This window comes from Asterias rubens, chromosome 2 (genome assembly GCF_902459465.1).
Source record: "Asterias rubens chromosome 2, eAstRub1.3, whole genome shotgun sequence".
NCBI lineage: Eukaryota > Metazoa > Echinodermata > Asteroidea > Forcipulatida > Asteriidae > Asterias > Asterias rubens.
In genome coordinates this window covers 116,025-143,650 of record NC_047063.1, presented here as the reverse complement: position 1 = coordinate 143,650, position 27,626 = coordinate 116,025, and the positions used below count along the sequence as shown (strand labels likewise).

The window sequence follows — 27,626 nt, the reverse complement described above, 5'->3', positions numbered from 1 at the left end:
TGACTAAAACAACTTCGTTCCCATCCATCACACGGCAGATCGTGTGTTTTGGTTTTTTTTTTAATGTTGCAATTTTTCATCGGCTTCCAAGCTTTAGGTACGAGGGTGGCATTTTGTTCCAACAGCACTCCGCACTAATGACGTAAGAATACCCGGATGTCAGACAAACTTTCCACCACACGGGTCGTCAGTACACACTCACACGCCGGTAATCGTGCAGTGCACAAAAAACTAACATGTACGCGCGCGTATTATCAGTGAAATTTTTGACACTTTGTCTGAGATCCGGGAACTTGCTTCTATTTTTAGCATTAGTTTGGAGTGCTAAATTAAAATGTGTACGAAACCCAGGTTTGAGCTTGGGCCGCCCCTGGCTTGGGCTGCTCTGTCTCCGCTATGATAAACCTACACTCCCGGCAGGACAGCGTGTAAACAATTAAAACCTAGAAATGCACAGAATTGCTATTGGTGTTTTCATATTGGTAGCCCCTTTGCTTTTGGTCCATACGCATTTGGTGCAGTTATCAAAATGTGTTGCGTTGTTCACTATTGTATGTTGATGCTCCATATTCTTGTTACACATTAAGAAGTTTCCATTAATATTAATCTTAACGACCTGACACATTTAAAATACTGCACCTGATTCTGTGTATTTAAATTATTAGAATATTGCACGGTAAGTTCTCTTTGACACCAACCATGGAGGAAGGAAAAAAAAGTCCTTCCTCCATGCACCACAAACGCCCACTATTTTAATTTATTGGTGCTCCAACTTCACCTTTGTATGGGGGCCCTGAAGGGACATATCGCTAACAGGTGCGCATACAATTGCGATGTCACAAATTTATTTGCAAATGTTTGCGCATACGTATGCGGTGTCGTGAAATTATTCGCGAATAAGTACGATGTCGCGATCAGACTGGATGCTAAAAATCCACAGATATATATTAGAAATTTTATTTAAACGTATGCGACAAAGTATGCAATAAAATTTTCGACAACTCAAACATATTCGCATACGTTACTCGCGAATACGAAATCCGACCATACGCAAGCGCATACGTAAGCATGCGCACATATTCCCAAATATTTTCACGACATACATGTACGTATGCCGACAAGTTTACAGTTATGCGATGTGCTTTTGGGCCACCGTACCTTTTTGATTGCATACGTTTGCGATGTCACAAATTTATTCGCAAATGTTTGCGCATACGTATGCGGTGTCAAGAAATTATTCGCGAATAAGTATGATGTCGCGATCAGACTGGATGCTAAAAATCCACAGATATATATTAGAAATTTTAATTAAACATATGCGACAAAGTATAATAAAATTTTCGACAACTCAAACATATTCGCATACGTTACTCGCGAATATCTTAACGAAATCCCACCATACGCAAGCGCATACGTAAGCATGCGCACATATTCCCAAATATTTTCACGCAAACGTATGCCGACAAGTTTACAGTTATGCGATGTCCTTTTGGGCCACCGTACCTTTTTGATTAGGTAAAAGTCAGCTGCCTATTATTACATGGACAAGTGATAACACTATTAATATCAAGTGTCCAACTTTTACTAAGAAACACTTAAGTTTGTTACTGTTACCAACAGTATCATGCAGTTGTTTTACAACATATTTCATTGCAAAGACATTTGGCAAGGTAATGAATCTCACATAAATTCCAAAAACATTCAAAACCTTTTCTTAAGATGCACTGTGAAAAGAATAATTTGTAAAAGCTAATAAGCTAATTTAAAACAATTTTTCTATAAAAATGCTCCGTTATTGAATGACTATTGACTTATGGATTAACGGTGACGATTGCGAAGTTTCCTCACTCAAACTAAAGCTCATGTAACTAACAACCATACACGGTTAGCACGGTTAACATCCGTTGGCTCTCCGGGTTTTCACCGAACCCGTATGCCGTGAATAAGCTCCAGACCACGGCAGAGTGTTTTTAACGTTCACGGTGCAGGTCACACTGCGACCGGAAAATCCCCCATTGCAATAACGTGGGGAAAAGCTTCGGTGGTGATCGTCTCGCAGCGCAGCGTAGAGGATTCACTCATCACGTAAATAAAACAACCTCGTTATATTTTTACGTTGCAATTCTGATCGGCTTACAAGCTTTAGGTACGAGGTTGGAATTTTTGGTTCCGTTTTTTACGAAACCGCGGCTTTAGCTTGGGATGTCACTTTGGGCTTCGGCTTGGGCTTCGTCTGCCTGTTTGAAGCCCCGTTAAAAAAGCACATGTTTTCTAAATAACTGACGGAGCCTAAGCCCAAGCCCAATATGTGGCCACGGTTTTGCAAATGCAAGCTGAAGAAGAAGGAGAAGGAGAAGAAGAAGAAGAAGAAGAAGAAGAAGAAGAAGAAGAATATCCACCACAAGGACAATATCTCTGCCGTTGCACGGGCAGAGATAAGAATATCCACCACAAGGACAATATCTCTGCCGTTGCACGGGCAGAGATAAGAAGAATATCCACCACAAGGACAATATCTCTGCCGTTGCACGGGCAGAGATAAGAAGAAGAATATCCACCACAAGGACAATATCTCTGCCGTTGCACGGGCAGAGATAACATATGGCGCTTAATACAGAGTTTCTAAGCGCTGAAACATAAATGTAATTAAACACACTAAATGATAAATTTTAACAAGAATTTATTTCATTGAGAAACCTTGTCTTAGTTGAGTTGCACAGTCTGTTGTCGGCAGGCGAATCTGTTCTTGATGAATGATTTCTTGTCTTGTTTGGATTGCAGTTGGGAGTCAAGATCACAACATCACATGAAGAAGAACCATTAGGAACAGGTAAAACTCATCATTCCACAATTTTGCTTGAGGGAGATACTAAAGGCGCAATGTTCTCTCTTTTTTGCCAACCAGTAATGCTAATGTGTTCATATGGTGCCGACATTATTGGTGTCGGGGTGGTTGTTGAGTTTGCAGGGTGCCGAGTTTGCAAGGTGCCGAAGTGTCCGGTATTTGTGTGTAATGCTACAGCGCAATGTGTAGGAAGGTCTGTTGGTTCAACATACTCTTGCACATGCCACATTGCCGCTTTTTCCTTGTCAGTTGACTTCATTCACCTCGCTACTCTCAGAGACCACACGTACCTTGCTCATTTTGCTCTGCTATACAAGGGACATCCATTGTTTAATAAAACATCCCACTTTAAATCATAAAAAGGAAAAAAGATTTATTTTCTGTTTTTGTTTGTTGTTTTAGCTGGTCCCCTGGCCTTGGCACGTGATATCTTAAAGGAAAGCAGTGAACCATTCTTTGTCTTAAACAGTGACATCAGTTGTGAGTTTCCATTCCAAGAGATGTTAGATTTTCATAAAGGACACGGCAAAGAAGGAACAATTGTTGTAAGTTACCGATTGATACTTTTGTTTGTCAGAACTATTGTTTAGCAGATTGAGTCAAAGACATACATTTTCCTTTATGAGCATATTGCATTGACTACTTCCATCATTGAGTATTGATTGTTTTCAACCCTTACCTGATGTGTAGTAACCCTTTACAGACCATTCAGTTTTGTATATGCTCAGACATTGCTAATTTTGTTTTTTTTTGCTCTGTTATCTTCAGGTAATTGAAACACTGAAATTCTTTGTGTTGTTTTAGAAATGTGCATCTTATTTTTTCATGTGAAATATCTGAAATATTGGTTTGATACACTTTCTTTGAACCTCTTGTTTCAGTGTACATTGCTTGTCATTCTTCGTTGTATGTTTTAAACAAATACAATGTTCTTTATCTCTGCATATGTTACCATTAACATGTACATCTTAAATATGTTGATTTGTTTTAGAAATGTGCATCCTATGTTTACATGTGAAATATTTGAAATATTGGTTTGATACCCTTTCTTTGACCCTCTTGTCTCAGTGTACATTGCTTGTCATTGTCAAATGCAATGTTCTTTATCTCTGATGTTACCATGTATATTTTTAATGCTGATAACGTTGACATTTGAATATTTTGTCTCTGCACTCTATTACAGGCCTAATACTTCACGGAGGCAATGAAGGCAATTGCCTCATGCCCCCTGGGCATTGCCACCTGGGCATTGCCACCTGGGCATTGCCACCTGGGCATTGCCCCCTGGGCATTGCCCCCTGGGCATTGCCACCTGGGCATTGCCACCTGGGCATTGCCACCTGGGCATTGCCACCTGGGCATTGCCCCCTGGGCATTGCCTTGGTACCCTTGAAAAGATCAAGTAGAAATTTGTATTTTCCTCATAAGGTGCCCTTTACCATGGGAAAAAAGCCTTGGTGCCCTTGCCCTTTCAAAAATAATCATATAGGTCTGCTTTCAATTTTCCCCAATTATCTGTTCCCCATGAGTATGCTAATCTGGTCATCTGAATAAGCTAATAACATTCACACATGGACAAACACTAGTGGTTGGTAAACATAGAGTTTGGCACTGGCTAAACGCACAAACACGTATACATAAACCCCACGTACAAAAAGGAACAATGTTCACTCATTTTACCAACCATTAGTGTTAATGCACATGCCCGATGATGTGCAATTCAGTATTTCACTGGAAGGGTCTATTGCACCGGCCAGAAAAAATCAGTGCTTATTTTTGTTGATTTCTAAACCTTCTTCCCCTTTTTAAAAAATAAGACGCAATAACATGAATAACAGATGAAGAAATTGCTTCAGTAAACAAAGTGTGTTATGGTTTCTATGATTGTAACTGAACTGAAGTAATATGTATTTATTATTGCTGCTAATCATGTATGTTACTGTCTCTAATTGAAATTGTATTTTTTTTCTATTCATCACTGACAGAATTGTTGTGCATTGCTTTCCACTTTGTCAAACCTAAACCTTTCTTATTTGAGTGTGATATCTATAAATATTTGTGTGATTCTGCAATGTGCATTTTTAACTACCGGTATTCATTCATCTGATTTGTTTACATCTTTCTTTTTGTATGCATTTTGTTATAGCACCTTTTTGTTGCATTATTTTATGTATCTTTGTCGTTAATTTATTAGCGACAGTTTTGTCACTTACATATGATGACAATCTGTCATTATAAATGTATGTTTATTGTTCTATATGTAAAGATGACAATAGGTATGCTGTCATTAATGTGTGTTAGTAATTTAGTTACCCACATAATTCCATTAATGTCCCCCTATTGTATTTAAGTACTGTAACACATTGAAGTAAATTCGGTCAGTTAGATATAGTGTATAAATCTCAATATTATTACAATTATGCAACACTTTTATATACAGTTAGATGTGAATGAATATATCACTTTTATATACAGTTAGATGTGAAGAAATATATCCCTACTAGCTAGGCCTAGGAGCTATTTATATATGTTTCTTGTAACTTAACTAGAAAAGTGCATATTTGTTAATATCTGCGTTTGTGTATTAAATCTTTGCTTATTTCTACCCAGGTCACCAAAGTGGAAGAGCCTTCCAAATATGGTGTGGTAGTTTATAATGAGACGGGACAAATCCAAAGATTTGTAGAAAAGCCACAGACGTTTGTATCTAATAAGATCAATGCTGGCATGTACATCTTCAGCGCTGGTATATTGGATAGAATAGAGGTAAGTTGTGTTTGTTTCTTTGATATTCATTAAGGTGGTGAGCAAGACACTTGTAGGCACTGGACACGTTTGGTAATTATCAAAGACAAGTATTTTCACTTGGTGTATACATAATGCATAAAATAACAAATCTGTGTTTAGACTCGATTGGTCATGAGTTGAAAGAGAAGAATGAAAGAAAAAACACCCTTGTTGGACAACCTTGTGTGCTTTAAGATGCATAATAAAAGGCTATATGTCTAAAGCATTTTATTATTTGGTTGAGAAATAACCTCTTTTTCAAAAACTATGTTACTTCAGAGGTAGCCGTTTGTCACAATGTTTTATGTTATCAACAGCTCATTGTTGCTTGTTTGAGTGATTACCACTAGTGTCCAGTACCTTAAACTATAATTGCTTCTCTTCACCCAGAGGTAAGTGGGCACCTATAAGGGAAGAGATGGTATTGAAAGAAGCCACTATTACTATTTTAGAATAGTTTTTATTTCATTTATGAAATACATTTCTGCTACAGAAACTCCACCATTTTCTTCCTGTGTAAACAGCTTTATGAATAATTCCCAAGACCCAGTTTCACAGAGCTGCTTATAAGCTTAAATTGTCTGCTAATCAGAAATGAGCAGGATACCAGTCACAACATACATATACATTTATACATGTTGCCTGGTATTTTGGCTGGTAACCTGCTAAGCATAATTTTGTTGTGCTAGCTACTTTTTGAGCTTAAGCAGCTCTAACAAAAATTGGGCCCATTTTTGTTACTGATAGCCCACTGAGTTTAATTTAAGCTAAATTGTTAATTTCTGTTCCTCTCTATATATTTTTCTTTAGTTGAGACCAACGTCCATTGAGAGAGAAGTATTTCCACAGATGGCTCTAGATGGACAGCTGTTTGCAATGAATCTAAAAGGTACAACCGACTTCAGTTCTTATCGGACCAAAAACAGATTGGTTCAAAAGATATCTGTAAACAAAGTGGTTCATACAAGAATTAAAAACCGCCAAGTTTTCTTTGTTCATCTTTTTCTTCTCATTAACTGCTTTCTCCTCCTTCATTGTCATTCTTTTTTTCACCTGAGTGATTGTGTTACATTGGTGTACTTACGTGTGTTTTGTGTCATCATCTTAGTAGTCTTTAAGAGAACTCTGCCAGGTTCAAAACATGCAGCTATTAACAGTTATTGGAAATCAGGTGAGGTCTGTAGCAGCATCATGTGTGAACCTCTTTAGAGTTCTGAAAAGAAACAGCGGTTCAGCACTACTCCAAAGAGTTTGAACATGGTGCTACCTCAAACCTCACCTGATTACACTCCTATCATGCAAAGTTTTAAATCCTACTTTACTCCTACTTCGTTTGGAGTTTCTTGGCTGAGTGGTCAAGTACACCAGATTCAAGCTCTGCTGTATCTGATCAGTAGGGTGTAGGTTCAAGTCCCACTCTTGACACTTGTGACCTTAAGCCAGACACTTGACCATTATTGCTACGTCCTTCGGATGGAATGTTAAGCAGTAGGTCATGTGTGTTGTATGATGAACGAATCCAGTACACTAGGAGTTGGGAGATGGGGGTTCGCCCTTGTGATTCTGGCATAGTTAGCTGCATTAAGTTTGTGCCATAGCTCCATGTAAACCATTTCAAGGTGCCATAGCTCCATGTAAACCATTTCAAGGTACCATAGCTCCATGTAAACCATTTCAAGGTGCCATAGCTCCATGTAAACCATTTCAAGGTGCCATAGCTCCATGTAAACCATTTCAAGGTGCCATAGCTCCATGTAAACCATTTCAAGGTGCCATAGCTCCATGTAAACCATTTCAAGGTGCCATAGCTCCATGTAAACCATTTCAAGGTACCATAGCTCCATGTAAACCATTTCAAGGTGCCATAGCTCCATGTAAACCATTTCAAGGTGCCATAGCTCCATGTAAACCATTTCAAGGTGCCATAGCTCCATGTAAACCATTTCAAGGTGCCATAGCTCCATGTAAACCATTTCAAGGTGCTATGTATGTGATGGGTCTTATAATTAAAAACCTATCAAGAACAAAATAATGAGCTCTTTGGGACGCCCTTTGCGTATGGAAAACGTTTCGTAAGAACTGTATTATTATAGTTTTTACTATAATTACTCAAAAATTTGAACTAATTTTTAATCTGATTATTTAATGAATTACTATATAAATATTTTTAATGAACATTGAAACGTTTATTATACATCTTGTGATCTTTGTCCTTGATTATTTGTGTAATAATAATAATGCTGCCATTTATTTGATTGTATGTAGGGTTCTGGATGGATGTAGGTCAGCCTAAAGATTTCTTGATTGGAATGGCTTTATATCTAAACTCACTCCGACAAAATAACCCACAAGCTCTACACACTGGTCCTGGCATAGTCGGCAATGTGTTAGTGGTGAGTAACATTACATTGACATGTTGATAGGATTACTTCTAGTAATGGATGCCACCAAATGCTTCCTAAAATGTCACCTTTTTGTCAGCTAGGGCAAGTTTGCGCAAAAACTATCATTGACTATACATTCTAGTCAATAATAGTTGGACTACACTAGTCGACTATTTTGAACCAGCCTGCTTGGCCTGGGCCCAATTTCATAGAGCTGCTGGATGTTAACTCCATTGGTACCTTAGTTATTACATCATATGATATTGGATTTGGGTAGAATGAGGAAGGTATATCAGGCAGGGTTAGATGACAAATCACAGTCTTGGTACTCCACTACAGGACGGTTATACCTACTCTGGATGTTAACTCCATTGGTACCTTAGTTATTACATCGTATGGTATTGGATTTGGGTAGAATGAGGAAGGTATATCAGGCAGGGTTAGATGACAAATCACAGTCTTGGTACTCCACTACAGGACGGTTATACCTACTCTGGATGTTAACTCCATTGGTACCTTAGTTATTACATCGTATGATATTGGATTTGGGTAGAATGAGGAAGGTATATCAGGCAGGGTTAGATGACAAATCACAGTCTTGGTACTCCACTACAGGACGGTTATACCTACTCTGGATGTTAACTCCATTGGTACCTTAGTTATTACATCGTATGATATTGGATTTGGGTAGAATGAGGAAGGTATATCAGGCAGGGTTAGATGACAAATCACAGTCTTGGTACTCCACTACAGGACGGTTATACCTACTCTGGATGTTAACTCCATTGGTACCTTAGTTATTACATCGTATGATATTGGATTTGGGTAGAATGAGGAAGGTATATCAGGCAGGGTTAGATGACAAATCACAGTCTTGGTACTCCACTACAGGATGGTTATACCTACTCTGGATGTAACCTGTTATTACATTTTTTTCACTAATAATTATAACTTGTTCTTTAATGTGTGTTTTTCAAGCTGTTGACAAACAAACAAACAAACAAATATTAACATTGCTAATTGTGTTGATTGAATTTTGTTTTGTTGTTAAGGATCCAAGTGCCAAGATTGGTGATAACTGTAGGATAGGTCCGAATGTTGTCATAGGTCCCAATGTGACGATAGAGGATGGTGTTTGTATCAAACGTACTACGGTCCTCAAAAATACAACAATCAAATCACATGCTTGGATCGACTCGTCTCTGATTGGCTGGGCGTGTCATGTGGGACAATGGGTAAGAACGTTGTTTTTAAATAAATTAAAATCCAAGTTTTACTAGTGCCTTATCACACCCTACGAGCGCCTCACCTTCAGTATTTTTAAATTGTAAGTCTCACTATTATCGCCATGTTTAAATTCACTGACCGATGTCTGATCAATAGAATTCAACAAGCCGTTTTCGCACACAATTATTACCGTAATTTCCTGCGTGTAAAGCACTTGGCATATAAGGCGCACTACTCTTAAATTAACAAAATAAGTGGCAAAGCAATGAGCATGCGCATACGAGAATCAATGCCTAACCACGGTTCGCAATGAGCATGCGCAGACAAGAATCAATGGCTAACCACGGTTCGCAATGAGCGTGCGCAGACGAGAATCAATGGCTAACCACGGTTCCTTGTCCAACCTCTCCCTAAACATTGTAAAAGTCCTCGCTACGCAAGCATAATAGTGTTGATCTTAAGTACTAAACTTGAAGTAAACTAAATACAAATCTTGAAGACTGTATTCAAAGAAGTGATGGCATTCTTTGACTATTGTCTACTACAGGTTCGGATGGAGAATGTTTGTGTTTTAGGTGAAGACGTAATCGTTAAAGATGAGCTGTACATCAATGGTGGACGTATTCTTCCACATAAATCCATCGGTGCATCAGTAAACGACCCTCAGATTATAATGTAATGGTGGACGTATTCTTCCACATAAATCCATCGGTGCATCAGTAAACGACCCTCAGATTATAATGTAATGGTGGACGTATTCTTCCACATAAATCCATCGGTGCATCAGTAAACGACCCTCAGATTATAATGTAATGTTTCCTAGGCAGTGATATCTAGTGTTTCCTAGGCAGGTATCATGGGTCTTCCAGTGCAGTTGCTACTTTAGGTGCCTTAACCCCAACTAATATCACTACAAGAGGTTGCATTTGTTCTCAGTGAACGGAGTGACAGTCAAACTCGATGTTTCTTCTTCAAATTTAAGCGCATCGCAGCTCACCTCGTGTGTTTTGGTTACCTCACAAATGTCTCAGTTATGCGTGCGTTCAAAACTTAACTGTCAAGATTTACCCCTAGGAAAATGTTAATATCACTTGAAAATTTTGTGTTTTGTGACATTAGCTGCTTTTCACCCCTTGTGTAGGTGACCGTTGCTGAGATAAATGTTTGAATTCAGCCTCTGTCCGCGGATACATTTTTAATTGTGAAAAAAAACATCAAATCAAAGTAAAACAGTGGAATGTATCCATTGTTTTATCATTTACATCGCACAACTCTCAGCTAAGGATGTTTGTTTTATTGCGTAAGCCGCCATGTAAGCGTACCGCGCAATTCTCAGTTAATGATGTATTTGTTTAATGCGCTAGCCGCCAATGCTGAGATAAAACAATGGAATGTTTATTTTATCGTGCCCAACGCACAACCTCTCAGTTTATGATGGGTGTTTTAATGCGCTAGCTGCCATTGCTGATATAAAACAATGGAATGTTTCCATCGTTTTATCATGCGCAAAGCACATTATCAGCTACTGTTGGGTGTTTTTTGCGCAAGCCTCCATTGCTGAGATAAACCTATGTAAACATACAGATGCTACATGTATGCTCGCCTCTCAGCAAATGATCGCCTTCATTTGACCTCTCTTATACAGACAACTATTTGAGTTTCTTTTGTCATATGCAAGGGGGTTAATTAGCCGAAACGTCTGATGTCATGATAATAATTTTGGTTTGAGGATAATCATCTTTCCTCACAGCTATAGAAGCTGAATTGCGTAGGAAACGGCTGCAAAGTGTTGGAAGCATAAGGCATGTTAAGGCAATTACGAATCATTCAAGAAACTTTGGCAATAAAGAATTATTCTTTTAATGGCAAGTTCAGCTGCTCCTATTTTCATTAGGACCGCTTCTTTAATGCAAGAATGTTAGCTTTTTAAAATGGATATAATATATACTATGAAACAAATGACGCTGCCTCTAGAGATACTTTGTGCCATTTCACATGAATTTTTATAAATGATTTTAGTTTACAATTGGTTGAATATTGAAAAAGCAGATGGTCTCTGTTTTTAGAAGACTGTGGCTTTATATTGTAAAGAAATAAATTGTGTTTTTCTGTGAAGATTCTGATAATTGAGGGCATTCTGTTTGACTTGGTGGTTTCTTCACCTCTGTCGACCCTGGTTCGAGTCATGCTTTAGGCCAGAGCCTCGCAAGAGGACTGGCTTTTCAGTCCCTACTTGATTGAGTTGGATTTCAAAATTTTAGTTTTCCTTGTAAAACTTACATTTCTTCAACAGTTTCTATACATGTCACTTATCTTCATGTGTTTGGGTCACAGTGCTAGTCTCTCTTTAGAGATACAGACCAGAAATCCCAAATTGATATCAGTAACAAAGAATTTTTTTTACTCTATTATTAAATTATTCCCAATATGTAAACTAATTTATGTAGATAATTTGAGCCAGTTTATGATATTTCTTTTGTTTAGGGTGCTATTTTCTAAAACGCCCATTTGTGAAACAACTGCTTGTTTTTGATGCTTTGCTAACTACACATCGATGTAAAACTGGGCCAAAATCGTTAGGTACAATTGCTATTGCAAACATAATCAATAATAAGGCAAAGTATACCTGTGTTTTTGGGGACCTTACAATTGTTTTAATCCTATAAAAATATAAATGTTTACCATCAAACAAACCTCTAAAAAATGAATTTCAAATGGTGGTTGCATTTTCAAGATACATGTATCACCTAAAATACATAAGTCCTCGTAAGGGCAGAACTTATGTCCAAAGTTTTTCTTATTTTATTTTGAATCATCTATTAAGATATTCGCCCACCGTAGTCATGACCTCATCCCAAACCCCAACCCCAACTTGTTCACATCGCACGATACACACAAACAGAGACGTATTGTAATCTACATCTTTCTCACTCGGGAACCTAAAATAACTGCACTAATGACTTTCAGTAGTTTGTTTATAACCTACTCAAAGCAGTCCACAGTTTTTTACCATTATTTTTGCCAAATTTGAATACTGTCACAACACTAAAATTTTAAGTTTGTACCCCTGTGCCAATTGTACGATTGAATGTATTGGTAAGGAAGTAGCGCGGCCTCAAAAGGAAATGATATCAGACTACGACAACAAAATAACCTCTTGCGCCATCTTCACACGCCTAAGGTTTGCCACTTTTATCAAGCGTGTAAGCCCACACGTGTTCCTTAAAAAGCGCAGTATGCAGTAGCACATGTGGGGCAACAGAGTGGCTGTGTTTAAGGATGGCTCTGTTTTGTAGTTTGGATGTGGGGGTTTGCTTTGTCAAAGATTCATCGCACAGTTTGATTTTTTCAGTAAAAATATAAATTCATTCACATCCCTTTAATTCATTTACTATCATGTCACAATTCTCTGATTTATTTTTTTTACCAAAAACAATTATTTTCTTGTACAAATTTTATAAATGTCTAACATTGAGTAGATTCAACTTGAGTTTTATACTAGATTGGTGTACAATAATCATTCCAATTTCAAACACATCAGTTGAAATATTATAAATACGTTGTCATTTATATTGAATTCCTTGTTTTGCAATAAAGAGTGACAAAACTATAATATTTATGTGCGATTTGTCTGTTTTTATTCAAAAGAAGTACATCATGAACACAATAATTTATCTTCTTTTGTCTTTGCAGAATTCTACAGTTGATCAAGTGTGTTTTTAAGGTCAAATTAAGTTTTTGTGAGTGGAATTTATGATATGATTGGATTGGATGTTGTTTAATGTTGACTGATTTCAAACTTGAAGGGTTTCAATTGCCATTTTACACTACTTTACACTACTTCAACATGTAGATAGAGACTCTTTATTTGTTTCCCTTTATGACGACTCTATCTTCTGGGAAAAATAGTAAAAATAAGTAAAGTAAAGTAAAAAATAAGGAAAACCATGATTTCTAAGTTAGGTTTTGTTTAGACGATCTTCCCGACAGGAACTCTGTAAAGCTTCCACAAGTTGGCAAACTGGCAACAGCCAATCTCTTTCAAACAAACATTGCTTTAATGTATATGACCAAATTGCACAATCAATAACTTGTGATTCAGTAACTAAACAGCAATAATTGTTCTAGTCGTTGTGCTTAGACGGATTCTAACCCACAACTTTGTGATTGTACGTCCTGCAGTCTAACCATTGGACCACAGTTATGTAGCTTGGTAGGATTCAAACCCACAACCCTGTGATTGTACGTCCTGCAGTCTAACCATTGGACCACAGTTATGTAGCTTGGTAGGATTCAAACCCACAACCCTGTGATTGTACGTCCTGCAGTCTAACCATTAGACCCCAGTGACATTTTAGAGCATGCCAGAATTCAAAGACCTGCTGAATCTTGTAGATTGGCATATTAATAGAATCTGTTATATCATAAATACCATTCATTTTTCACAAGTGTGAACTTCACCTTTTGGTAAAAATATTTTATATATTTATTTCAAGTTCTGTATTAATATGGAAATGGATTACCTTGTATATTATTTCTATTTCAAACTGTAAAAATGTACAACACATCTTCATTACTGACAATATTTATATTCATAAATATATTTGTAACCTCATATTCAAGTTACTAATATACACCAATTATCATAACGTAACCATCATCGTTGACTTCCTTGAAAGTTTTGATGATCATCAAGTATAAAAGGGTTGGTGCATTGGCCCAATCTCACGGTGCTGTGCATTAGGTTTGTCTACTTAACTGTTCTAGGCCCAATCTCACAGTGCTGCTTTAGCAGGGAGTATTGCTTTACATGTTCTGCTTTATAGCAGTCACAGATGGTTCATGTGACATATTCTTTTGACTGGTATTCTTATTCTGCTGAGCATTATTTGGTTATGCTTAGCATATTTTTGTGATAAGCAGCTTAATGAAATTTGTCCCTGATAAGAACTGAATTTCATAAAACCTGTAAGCTGATGTATTCTGCTAACGGAGAAGCCATAAGCATAATATCAGTTTCATGTTCACTGCTAATATGTAAGGAAAATAACAAAGGTAGCTTGCCAGCGGTTCTGTAAGCATACGCAGATGAGTGATGCACCAATGCAAATCCATTGTGAATGCACGCACGCGCTTTTGAATCTCAACAAATCTCTCTGATTGTTTTATGAAATACTTGTGCTTACGCATGTTTTTATGCTACAGTAAGCACTCAGTAAACTAGCTTTATATACAACTTCAGAGGATCTGCCGAGTAAAGTGTATGGGAGACTTCTAATGAAGATCTTCTCTATTTACGAGTGTCATAATAAGTTTGGCTTTGGTCTTTGACCTTTAGCCATACTCTGTGTAAGACCCACAAAATGTCAAATTTAATTTACTCTGTCTTGTTTGGATTCACTGGTAGGGACTTTCTTGTCCGAGTCTAATCTCTAATTCACCGAGTCTTGTTTGAGTCTGTGTTGATGCTGTGTGCTAGTTGTCTTAAGCATTTGTTGTGCGAGTCTAATCTCAAATTCACTGCGTCTTGTTTGAGTCCGTGTTGATGCTGTGTGCTAGTTGTCTTAAGCATTTCTTGTCCAAGTCTAATCTCTAATTCACTGCGTCTTGTGTGAGTCCGTGTTGATGCTGTGTGCTAGTTGCTTGAGGCATTTCTTCCCAGCATACATCATGTTACAAAGTCTGTCCAAAGTGGCTAACGTCTCGGACTTCTTTACAGTTTGTAGATTCGTTAAAGTCTGCATGAAAAAAAAAATCCAGAACAATCACAACATGATTCTTATGACGACCACATAATCTTGGTACATGAACATTAACTTGATAATGTTGGGAGACCACATCAACTTGAAACTTGTACTTAATCTTGATAATGTTAGATGGTTGAAATCATTATGATCTGACTAATTTCGGAAGTTAAATTTTTGTCTGTGTATTCATTACTTGTTCATGGGGGTGGGTGATTTTAGCCACATACTTGTTAGGGACATACCTTGCATGTTAACCACTTGTTAAATTTGTAGGACACTGTACTTAAACCCAATAACAAATCTGCTTACCATTGAAACTGGCATAAATGCTTATGAATGTTATCCAAGTCCATACATGTGGGTGTTGAATTGTCATAGAGTGGAGTATTTTGGGGATATGGAAGTGTCTCTTGTGATAGACAATAGGCCTGATATTTCACAGAGGCAAACTCCGTGCCCCTATTTTCCTTCATCATAGAGGCGCCCTTGCCCAAGGAAAAACTGCCATGCCCTTACAAAACTGAAGTATCAAGACTACAAAGCAGATACTTGATCACGATTCAAGACACATCAAGACACATCTCAAAACAAAGTTTTGGTTGTCTTGTGTGTAAGCCGAGTTCTTGTTTTTTTGCGCCAGGAGTGTCATCATTGACAGACATGGCGCATGATAATGTTATTATTATTTAAAGTATTCTGAGGGGTTCAGTTTAATCTTTAAGACGTGACTTAATCTCTCATACCTCTTCAAGATATCCAGTAATGAATTGTAATCTGAACATAGCGTTCCACCATTTGGCTTTCCGTTGTCGACGTGTCTTCCCCCAAAGGAAGAATGTTAGGTGCTCCAAAACAAAATTAGTCTGTTGAAACAATGAATATTCATTAGAGAAAGAAAAGTCACACGAATATTCATAGCTGTTTGGTTAAATCTTGTTTACAAACCGCCCTCTATTAAAACATGCCTGGTATGCGCACAACAGCAGAAATTGAACACTGGTTGTTAAAACTTTTACCTTAAACCAACACCACCTTACAGAGTTTGCCTTCAGTGTTTGTTGAAATGCACCAAGTTAGTTGTTCATTTAAGATTCACTCAAGATATTGTTAAGTTCTAGACTCTCAAGATTCAAGGTTTTGTCATGTCAAGTGTTGTTGATTATCAAATTTAAAGGTGTGGTCATTCTTAAAGTCTTTGTTATCTAAAAACCTCCTTGTAATTAAGATGGTTGTGGTAGTACGCATCTTACAAAAATCATTTCGTCTTTAGTGCCCCCAGTGATGGAAAATGCAATAAAATGTCGACAGAATTGACTCTCCAAAGATTGCTAGTGTACATCGTTTGGAAATGTCCATGGTGTCTGTATGAGCGTTGCTCTCAATACAGCTACATATGAGGTTGGTACCCATCACCTCCCTAAACATGGATGGATTCCTACTGTCTTGATGAAATTAATGTGGTAGTTTGTTGCTGTTTTCTAAGAAGTAGACACTGTGTATTTAACTGAAAGTGTCTCAAGTGACTTTTATTGTCTCTTTCTTGATAGTTTTGTCTATAAATCAGCATTTCGTTGTCAAAAGCAAAATGTTTGTGTGTCAGCTTTGGAGCTTTTTTAAATGACAACCAATTGACGAGGCAACCGATTGGTGCAAGTATGGTAGATTTACTTTCTAGAAGAGGCAACCGATTGGTGCAAGTATGGTAGATTTACTTTCTTGAAGAGGCAACCGATTGGTGCAAGTATGGTAGATTTACTTTCTAGAAGAGGCAACCGATTGGTGCAAGTATGGTAGATTTACTTTCTAGAAGAGGCAACCGATTGGTGCAAGTATGGTAGATTTACTTTCTAGAAGAGGCAACCGATTGGTGCAAGTATGGTAGATTTACTTTCTTGAAGAGGCAACCGATTGGTGCAAGTATGGTAGATTTACTTTCTAGAAGAGGCAACCGATTGGTGCAAGTATGGTAGATTTACTTTCTAGAAGAGGCAACCGATTGGTGCAAGTATGGTAGATTTACTTTCTAGAAGAGGCAACCGATTGGTGCAAGTATGGTAGATTTACTTTCTTGAAGAGGCAACCGATTGGTGCAAGTATGGTAGATTTACTTTCTAGAAGAGGCAACCGATTGGTGCAAGTATGGTAGATTTACTTTCTACAAGATGTTTATTTATTTACCTCTTGACAGAAGACAACAATATCAAGACATTGTGTTTCTCTCCTACTCATGATCTCTAGGTCTTTCCGAGTCTTTGCCCATGTCAATGGGATGAGCTTGTTGCTTTGGGTTACTGTTCCCATAGCACCACTTGGTAACAAGGATGTTTGGAAGTTAAACTTGCCTTCTTGTGTGGATAAATAAAGCATGATCTGCAGAAATACAAGGTGTCAAAATTATTTCAAAGGATGGTACATCATTGCCTACATTCATAACAATCATAGTCGGAGTTTGCCCTAAATTGTTTCCAATACTGGTTATTTATTTATTTCTTCTTTACCCTGGGGAAACCTCTCAGTGAGACACTGTTTTTCAGAGGTGCCCAGCAACTACATACACATTAACATGGCCAGTTGGTTAGTATGACCATTCAGCTTTTCATTTCACTAGTCCGTCAGCTTTTGCACTTGTCCATCATTCATATTAAATAGGGATGCTTCCCAACACTGAACTAACCAGCAGGACCACTTAGAAAGAAGTTTGACTGGTCCTCACATGTTTTAACTGGTATTTGGCCAGCAGACCACTGTTAAGGGAAAAGGCCGATAGTTGGTGAGGAATATGTCAAGCTGAATTAAAGTGAGCTTTCCGCTTATGAATGATGTATACTTTGTTGCGTTGAACCAAATTGCCTCTAGAATAATCAAGGTTTCTAATAGAGTCATTTGCATAATGGTCAGGCACTTCCGGTGGTCTAGTGGTTAGACATCTCAAAGGTTTGAATCAAACCGGAGTATTATGCCTGTGGGTTTTTATTTGTGTCTGCAGAAGGATGCGAAAAGTAGCGAGTGTACAGTGCTTAACACTCAGTTAAGTTATCAAACAGTCTTCCACAGGTTGTTAAAGGGTGGCGCCAGTGTTTTTTATTTATTCATTTAAACGATTAAACGTGACTTTTTCAACCTGAAATATTTTTTTATATTTTTTATTAAATGCGCAAGTATTTTAAAAATGGTTTTCACTAGGTTGGGGGAACCCACCCCGCCCCTAAAAGGGAGCCTTCATTTGCATAAACGTGACGTCATGTCAGTAACCCGAGCCGCCGGGCCCCCTGGCTCTGTGCATATAGAGACGTGTGAACTGTGTGGCCTGGTACCTAGGCGGGAGTAGTTAGGGACCAGACTCTTTTTGCTGACGATATGTTTGAATTCCCGACGTGACGTCAATGGTAGGGGGGGGGGGTAACAATCCACAAAAGGCGGGGCATGACTTATTCGCTAATTACGCAAGTCAGATATGTCGGGAATAAACAAAACACATTTTATTGATGTTCAATTCATATATCAGAAATAAATGACAGCAAACTTAACTGTTTTATTTGAATTCACTGCAGCATCCCTTTAAAGACATCAGAACAATTCAAAACCCAGATGAAAACATATCTATTTACTTTGTACAATTGTTGATTTCCCTTTGTTTGACTGATAAGGAAACTAATGGTAGACGTGCAGACCCTACTTTATCTGATTCCTGTATACACTCTTTTCTGGATCACTTACTGATCTTGAAGCAAGTTTGGCTGCACCCAGCAAGTGTTTTTTAAGAATCTTAAGGCATCCTTTCTTGTGATGTTCCACGGCCAGCTTGATCATGAAGTCTTTTTGGGTTAATGAGAAATTCAAATGGATCACCTGGAGATTTAAACAAACATCACAAACACAAGTAAGGACCTTTGCTCCCAAAATGCATAACAAAATCAACATGGCAGTTGCTATGTCACATGATTAGGGGCATGCTTTTGCTAATAGATATAAGAGACAGCGAACCCATACACAATTCTGAATGGATGTGTATGGCACAATAGTACTAGGGTTTGCTCATCAAGAGAGTGCTATACAAAAGCTTGCCCGAACCATTTGACATAGCAATCGTCTCTATAGTCTGAGGAATTCAAATGTAAGCATTACATTGTGACTAAACAAGTCATTGTACCAGACTTTGTTCAAATCCAACTCACAAACGGCTTATTGGATTAGGTAGATCACCTGTTGGCAGAGGGTACTGAAAGAATTGAACAGATTGGTTTAGTGATACATACCTTACTCGTAGTGACAGTCTTTTGACATAGATTATAGTCATGACTGTGGAATGGTTGAAGACATCCCCAACAGAAAGCAAGACCACAGTTCCCACATACCATATGGGGACAGCCGCCATTCTTTTCCCATCGAGTGCCACATCCTGGGCACTTTCTAACCTCTACGTGAGTTATAAGTGGCCTCTTATCTGAAGTCATTTTCACTGTGTGTATAAAACAAACAAGCAACATTAGGACAGGTTGGTAAATACAGGTTGGGGATTGGCTTAGTGGTTTCTTTCCCTGCCTTCACCTCTGTGGCACATGGTTCGAATCCCACCTCGGTCTAGACCAGAGCCTTACATGTGGATTGGGTTTTCAGTCCCTGCTTTATTGCATGGGTTCTCCCCATGGGTTTTGTTTCTTCTTGTTTCCCAGTCATCCCATTATTGGCGCTATTTACGTTGGATGTGTAATCATATTAAAATAAACTCAGTATGATATAATCTGAATGATATGGAAAGGTTTGCAGTAATCTAAATGGTCAGGACAGTAATTTGCACCTTTTTCTACAATGATCCAATGTGTATGGCAGTAATAAAAGTCATTATTTCATCAAAACCCACCACAACATTGTTTTAAAATCTTTTCCAGGATAGAGGTCAAATTAATGACAAACCTTTGGCTTTAAACAAACATTTCTAAGCAAGAAGTGCCAGGAGTAGTGTGGTTGGAAGTGTGGAGATGACCATTTACCTGTCTTTTTGATGAGGGGCCTGTATGTTTCAGCTTGTTTGCATGAAGCGGGCCAATGAGCAGGCTCTTTACATTGAGTGCACCACAGCCATCCACACCCGCACCTCACTGCAACAGCCTGACCATTATCTAACATGGACTCCGATTGGCTGGACTGAACCAGAGCAATGCGACCACACTGTGGATTGGGGCACCTGTGCCATTTGGTGGAGCTTGCAAGGGTAGTGTCCCTTAATCGTCTGTAATGGGTGTGGTACTGGGCGGGGCTGAGGAATGCCATAGCTGTGACTGCATCCACTGGAATCCTGCAGTTGTACTCCTGACAAGAAATCAACAATAATATAATTTTAGTATTTCTGGATAGTTTGAGATCAATGAAGGCCAATAAATATTACAATATTTCCAGATTGTTGTAGGATCTTGGTCACAGATGAATGGAAATAAATCAACAGTTTTTACATTGATTTGTAATGTCAAACCTTTGGAATGGCAACTTTCTTTTGTAATGTACTGTCTTAAGCCTGTGCATGATTTCTCATGGGTCCTTTTTGGGAATGGCCACCGCGCCCATAAATAACTGGACAATTGACGCAAGTGTTGATGTCTCTAAACAAGTTTTTATTATTCAGAGCTTGACCTGCTCAATGTGCAGAGAGGGGTCATTTATTTGACTGGACCCAGAACAATCCAGCCTGTTTTAGGTGTGCACCAAAGATTATAGAGCGCCACAAGGTGCAAGATGCGGAACTGAAGCTTTATCTATTGTTGGAACGTGAAATACGCATGGGCGTCATTTCAGCAAGTGAATGTGTTGTTTCCCATTGATAGGAATGGTCATTGTCTGTACTGATCTATTGTCGTATCAAAAGAGTTACTTGCCGAAATGGCATCCAGTGGGATTTCTCATTTTCAGCTCGAGTTCTGCATCTTGCGCCTTGCGGCGCTCTATAATCTTTGGTGTGCACTGCACTGGGCACAAAACCTGCAGTTTGACATCCTATTCTAAAGCAAAGCTTTGATGTTAGAAGCACTACATGTATCATATCACAACAAGCAACCACCCATGACAATACACAGAATGGTCTCCATATCACAACAACCAACCACCCATCACAATACACAGAATGGTCTCCCATCCAACTACTGACCAGTCATCAATGGTGCTTATAACTTTGAACTTACACCATCTCTTCCATGTAACTTTGACTGTGTCAAAATAGTTGGCTTTGGCAGTGGCTATCCATTGCAGCCACTGGCCAGTGGCCATAGCCTTAGCCGAAGTGGCTTAAGCAGACACAGCCTAATATTGTCCGACTCTGTCTCTCAATGTGAAGTTGATGTACACATTCTTTATCATATAAAAAAACCTGTTGAAACTTACTGGGCATGTGATGTCCTTCACTCCCTGGTGGACACCTGATGAAAGGTAACGCCTCCAACAAACATTACAGAAACTGTGACCACATGCCAAAAGAGATGTGCCTTCCATTAGATCATCCACTCTGCATGCTTCTCCATCCTCTCTGCTGGCAGATGTAGAGGGCGCTAGACTCTCGCAGCAGATCCCACAGTTGTCTGACCACACTGCTGGTATCACTCCGAGAGTGGTGTTAGCACAGGACTAGAAACAACATCAATTCAAAATCTTATTTCATCAAAGAAGTACAAAAAGACACAACAGCTGCAGGAACATCATTCCAGAAAGGAAACTTTTCATGACTAATTTTAGAGTTTAATAGATGTTAATTTTAGAATGTCTACAGAACGTCTACTGAAGTTTTACCTTGGTGGGATTTGAGGCATTGCATGGTGAGGAATTAATGTATATTGGTGTGCGATAACAACATGTGTATTTTCCTTGCTTGATAGATTATGTTCTTATGAGAACTTGTCTTTCTATAGTTCTGAAATGAACTGTCTTGCTTATTAACGGAAGGTAGGGAATCGGCCGAGAATACTACTTTTGCTTAGTGGATCAAAGTTTACCTTGTTCTCTTGAGAGCTCTTTATGTCTCTATACGCTTCATCAGCTGAGCTGAAGCTGTAATCCCAGCCAAATGCTGCCCTCACAGTTGGTATGTCGAAAGAGATCAGTTTTGAATTTGCTCTGATTTCTTGGATTTGACTGGAATAAAAAACAGGAATCATATAAATTCAACTTCTGGGAACAATGAACCTGGTTTGTAAGTCTGCAGCCATCAAGGCTATCGGAAAGTCTTCCATTGGAAAACATTCTAACTGTCCATCAATTTCACGATGACATCTTGAACTACACGAAACAAACTGATATCAAACCAAACTGGATCCAAATCCTAACCAAGGCCCAGTTTCATAAAGTTGATAAGCAAGAAATACTACTGCTTAGCACATTTCTCTGCTAAGCAAAATTTGAGTGGGGTACCAGTCACATCAAAGAAAACTTTATGGAATGTTTGCTGGTATCTGTTTCTGCTAAGCAAGATTTTTCTGTGATAAGCAGGCTTTTCGAATAAGATAAGATAAGAACTTTATTGGGCCCAAATCAGATTGAAACAGTTTGAGTCAAACTTACACTCTGTTGCAGCTGGTGGCCATCTTGATTTCATCCTTGAGATATATCATAACCTCTTGAATGGAGAAGATACTAGTTGATGGAAATAGGGCGGCCATGTTCTCAATCAGGCGGTTTGTGTTCAATCCATCAACGTCACCATACACAGTCATTCTAATCAAACAGAAAACGTAAGTAAGAGAAAAAAACAATTGAACCTGACTTTGTGACTTGAAATGATAACAGACCCCTTGCATAACGAAATGCTACAGGGACGCTGAGCTCATGCGTACGTTTTTACGCACAAAGTACAGCTGTCAAATCATTTGCCTTCTTTGACCACAGGGAGGTCGCATTTTGATCCCAGTGAGTGCGCTTTTTGAGCGACTGATGTCACCTGCAAGGGGTTTATAATAAACATGCTCTTGATAACCATTAAATACTTTTTTATTCAGTTTAATTGGTTTGCCAATTGTACATACCTCGTAGTCCTGCCTTTCTTCACCATCTGCCAATCCTCGTGGGTTTCCTTCGGCTGTTTGCTCTCCACCATCACACAGTCCTCCCTCTCCACTTCAAACAAAGCGTACACGCTCTTCAGAGGGTCCTCAACTGACTCTTTAGAATAGTTAAGTACTTCGATTGCAAACTTCTGCGGGATGGACTGGGCCTGAGCATATGCCTTGCCAAAGTCTGCCTCAAGCCTTGATGGGTTCAGCGTTTCATGGTCGACAAGAAGATTCAGTGATGCTCGAGTCTCCTGTGCATCAGTGGGAGCAGCTGTGGTAGCTTTAGGTCGAGAACTTGGCATTGCCTGATACTTATAAGAAACAGCGGTCGGGTCATAAACATAGCTACCCTTGTCATGCTTCTTTACGAAGGTAGATGAGGCTTGGTTAGTACCAGTCTTCTTTGCAAGGTTGCCTGGAGTTGACTTAGAAGCCCGTTTCTTGCTCCTCTTTGGTTTCTTGGTGAGACCGAGGAAAGCATCTTCTAGCGTGGACATAGGGCGGTTTGGCTTGTTGATTTGACTACAGTCAGAGTTCTCTTTCTCTGAGTAGTCAATGACATCCATCATGATGTCATTCTCAATGTCGTTCGGTTCATAAACCTCTTCTAAGAAGGATGTTGTACTGAGTTTCTGACGTTTCTGGCTGGCTCTTGGACCTTAAACATTCAAACGATTACAGTTTTAATGAACTGACATTTTTATGAACGAGACAGTTTTAATCTGAAAGGAATTTTGTTTTGAAACCTTGTGGACTGTTGAATATGGTTCATTGTTGTAACTCTTTCAAAAATAACAAGTATTTCACCAACAGTTTATCAAAAAAACTAAACAAAGCTTCCTTTAACGTCTAAACAAGAACCTGAGTTAACTTCGTTAATCAAATGCTGCTACATATTAAGTGCTTTTACGTTTAAGTTGTTGATTCAAGTTGTGTAACAATCTCAGCTTTGAAAGGATTCCTTTGCCACTTTGTCAGGATAAAGAAATTTCCTAATTGCAACTTTAAAATTATTTTACTTTTATTGGCTGTTTATCAATCACTAGGGCAATTTGATGTCATCTTTAACTTTGAGGGCCTCATGGATTCATAATTCTTTGATTCTTCAAACATCTGTTTTGGTATTCAATATCAAATTAAAAACCTACCTTTTGATGTACACACATTATTCTTCATCTCCGGTTTCCAGTGGTATTTATTTTCTGGTCGATGATAACTTATCTCATAGCGAACCTGAGACATAGTATCTTGAACCTCATCATCAACCTGCTCCTCTCTGCGTACCTCTTCCCTCATTGCATCCATCAAACTCCTCCAGTCTACCTTCTTTCCTCCTCGGTTCTTCATACAGCGCATCTTATTGACGTGTTGACGCAACGCCTCCTCCTTGGCCTTGCCTCCGTTGTTGCGCTTATGGAGATCCTGCTCCCGAGCATACTTCCTCTTCGGTAGCCTCTCAGCTTGTGAGGTCTGCGTCTCATACAGGCCAGTACAAGCAGGCTTGAAGACATTCTGGCCGTCGAGGTGTTGCTCAACAAGCATGACTTTGAAGTTGAGATCTTCATGGAGGTCATCATTACAGATGGTCTCCTTTAGAAGATCTGGTAGTTCCCAGCGTCGACGCTTATTAAGCGAATAAAGAAACCCTGTTGATTTAAATAGATATCAGTTCAGACAATCAGAAACAAAAACCCAACGAAACATCCACTTGGTCCCACTATATTTATAAAGTCGTTAGTGTGATTTGTATGGTGTTCAACCATGGAGGTGGTTCAACAAATTGCAAAAAATTGCATATTTTGAAGATCCTGAAAAATCTACTTTATTGATCACTAGTGTGGAGTTTCTTTTCTTCAAATATTTACATACTTTTCAATGAAATCCCTTTTGACCATTATGGATTTATGAAACTACAATTAATGACCATAGCACGGAGCCAACCAATATCTGTATTGACGTGTTGAGACAATTTTAAGTTTGAAAGATAGCCTGTACCTGTACCGGAACAGGTCACACAGAAATCAGGAATACTGTTAAGACATTTCACCACATACCAAATAATTTAAGGTTCTTCAAGTAAGCACAAAAAAAACCTACAAATTTAGCCTTAATTTGCCAAAAGATTTTAGGATGAAATCAAGCCAAACATGGTATAACCCTTTTTATGTTGGCCATAATAATTCATTGCCCCCTATAGTATGATAAGGCCTCACAAGATTAATGAAATTGTGTAAAAAATAACAAACAATGTCCACGAAGACAAGATTTTAAAGACTGAAGTAAACCTCTGAAAGATAGATAGGTATCATTGCTGATATTTTTATCTGGTAAGCTTTGAGGACAAATGTTTTAGCCTTTTTGAGAGCGACTCTGCTGGTGCTAGAGTCAAAACGTCAGGCCATTAACTATTTTTTGCATTTATACCAACCATGGGTTCTTTGGTTGGTAAGCAGTTTGTAACAGCTAATTCTATTTTCACAATAACAAATAGTATGCCACGTTTCAACTTGTCATTTTTTAACCCACCTGAACCTTGCAAGTCTCCATCATTAATCAGCTCCTCCAGCTGTACATCCATTAAATCTGCATCAACGTTCACTCCTGGTAGTGGCTGGGGGGCAACATGAGTTCTTGCAGTGTTTCTCTTCTTAGAGATAAATTGATCGGCGTAGTAGCTTGGGAAAGTGTTTCGTCTTAGGGTGTTTCCCGTCACACGACCAAATCGTTCCTCTTGTCTGTTGTACGCCATTTTGTTTACTGTGTTGTTGAAACTGGGTTGATGAACCAAGTCCCCCGTCTCTGCCAGGATGCTTTTAGGAAAGTCAAAAGGAAACGGGAATTAATCACACAAACAATCTTGCCATGGATACAGAGAGTGGATGCAGGTTTACTATGATTAGGGCACTCTTCTTCCAACCCGGGGGCCCTGGGGGGGGGGGGGGACAATTGTCACAACTTAATCATTTGGTTTGTCATCGTATCCCTGTAATGAACATTTGAAGATTTCCAAACTCAGGAATGACAAGTTATCCCCCAGCCATAGTTATCATAAATTATATGGCAAGCAGCGTTTTATTTTTAAAAGAAAAGACTGAATTTCTTAATGTTTTTTTTGGCAATTGTTAGTATTAAGTACAAAGTTCTAAACCAAATTATATTGTAGATAATCCAACTCTAATAAACTAAAAAAGAAGAAGAACCGGAACACTACATGATGATGATCATGGGTATAAAATAGTGCCTCATTGGACTGTTTTACGTCTTATTTTCAAGCAATATCTACCTGTACTTGCTGAACAATGTGACTCTTTCCAAGATCATGGGTATAAAATAGTGCCTCATTGGACTGTTTTACGTCTTATTTTCAAGCAATATCTACCTGTACTTGCTGAACAATGTGACTCTTTCCAAGATGAAGCCTTCCGGGCATAAAATCCCTCTTCTGGTACTGTACGATAAGGAATTCTTGACAAATTATGTTGCTTTTATACTAAAACGCACGATCAGGATTACATGCACGTTGTGCAATGCGAGTTGTTTGTTATGGTTATGTTGACCCTTGACCGGCATAGTTCATTTTTTCAAGGGGTAACATATATTATTTTGGTAAACTAAATAACTTTCAGAACAGAATCGTTATATTTATATCATTCATTTAATAACTTTTCTCTGTGATTACAATTCTTTTTAAAGTATTAAATGCACATCTTTATAAAAAGAAGTGTGTACATATTTTACGTGCAACGATATTGACCCCTATATAATGATCAATCAATCAGTCGATGCTGTAAATAAAACACTACATCATTCTATTTATATCAACCATGTAAACGTTACACTGCCCTCTATAGTTTGTTTTGCAACAGTATGTCACGACACAACACGGCTAACCATACTATAATAATTGTATGTTGGTAAAACCAAAATCATGGTGCAACATTTGTATTAGTTTTGTTTTGCTCATTTGATATAGACAGCACGATCTTCGAGACAGCAATGAATGTACCCTTGTGAAACTCAGTTTTAAATGATTTGTTACCTGATACACGATACTGGAATTTGATGGTAATTAGCCATGATTCCACTCGGAGCTGTCATTGCTCTATGGTACAATGGTGCACGTTAGTCTACTGGTTACTTAGGGTTCTCTCCAGGGAGATGTGTTGGTGCTTTTATTTTTTGAAATGGTTTGGTCGCTTTCTAAAGGTCCCATCAATCTATAAACTACCACGTTATTATCGAAAAACGATATAATTAGAGAAAGATAATCGGCCCTACCCCTATGGAGGGAGTTGAATCTGTAATAACATGGACCTATGGTAATAATGAATCACTTACGGTGTAGCAAACTTACAATACAGACTTTAAATAACAATTAAATTGTACGAACCATCCTGAAAAAAACATTAACTTTGCTCTTTGAGATAAATTTGTCTATGGAACGTTTATGTTTTATTTTTCAAAAAGCCACGAGATATGAATGTTTTTTTGTTTACCTGATACAAACGTGCCGCATATCAAATCACTGCCTGCCTTCCTTTGCAAGCAAATCACATGACAATTATGGAGTGGAATTTTCTCAAATGGATCTTATCCCTTCGTATAT

General features: G+C 38.4%; 2 protein-coding genes across 8 annotated transcripts in view; one reads left to right on the top strand and one right to left on the bottom strand.

Annotated features, from left to right (window-relative positions):
- Nucleotides 1-12,856, top strand: part of LOC117307349 (mannose-1-phosphate guanyltransferase beta-like) — a 41,936-nt gene extending 29,080 nt beyond the window's left edge. For 5 of the 6 annotated variants that reach the window (XM_033792078.1, XM_033792075.1, XM_033792074.1 and 2 more), the window contains exons 4-10: nt 2,782-2,830; nt 3,248-3,390; nt 5,456-5,611; nt 6,443-6,521; nt 7,898-8,025; nt 9,069-9,251; nt 9,791-12,856. In XM_033792078.1, the coding sequence (XP_033647969.1) occupies nt 2,782-2,830; nt 3,248-3,390; nt 5,456-5,611; nt 6,443-6,521; nt 7,898-8,025; nt 9,069-9,251; nt 9,791-9,922 (870 nt within the window). In that variant the 3' untranslated portion in view covers nt 9,923-12,856. The remainder of the gene's footprint in view (nt 1-2,781; nt 2,831-3,247; nt 3,391-5,455; nt 5,612-6,442; nt 6,522-7,897; nt 8,026-9,068; nt 9,252-9,790) is intronic. The other variant, XM_033792076.1, reaches the window with a different exon arrangement.
- Nucleotides 12,857-13,506: 650 nt separating this feature from the next.
- On the bottom strand, nt 13,507-26,515 carry LOC117307073. Of its 2 annotated transcripts, none has more exons than XM_033791725.1 (13): nt 26,400-26,515; nt 25,547-25,830; nt 24,169-24,666; nt 22,994-23,678; nt 22,533-22,685; nt 21,968-22,106; nt 21,363-21,602; nt 19,982-20,300; nt 19,247-19,449; nt 18,708-18,839; nt 17,169-17,360; nt 15,734-15,853; nt 13,507-14,981 (listed from the first exon to the last, which is right to left on the bottom strand). In XM_033791725.1, the coding sequence occupies exons 2-13, from the start codon at nt 25,767-25,769 to the stop codon at nt 14,841-14,843; spliced, it is 3,045 nt and encodes a 1,014-aa protein (XP_033647616.1). In that variant the 5' UTR covers nt 25,770-25,830; nt 26,400-26,515; the 3' UTR covers nt 13,507-14,840. The 2 variants fall into 2 exon arrangements, with proteins under 2 accessions (XP_033647616.1, XP_033647617.1); XM_033791726.1 differs by lacking the exon at nt 26,400-26,515 and adding an exon at nt 26,304-26,331.
- Between the last annotated feature and the right edge of the window lie 1,111 nt (nt 26,516-27,626).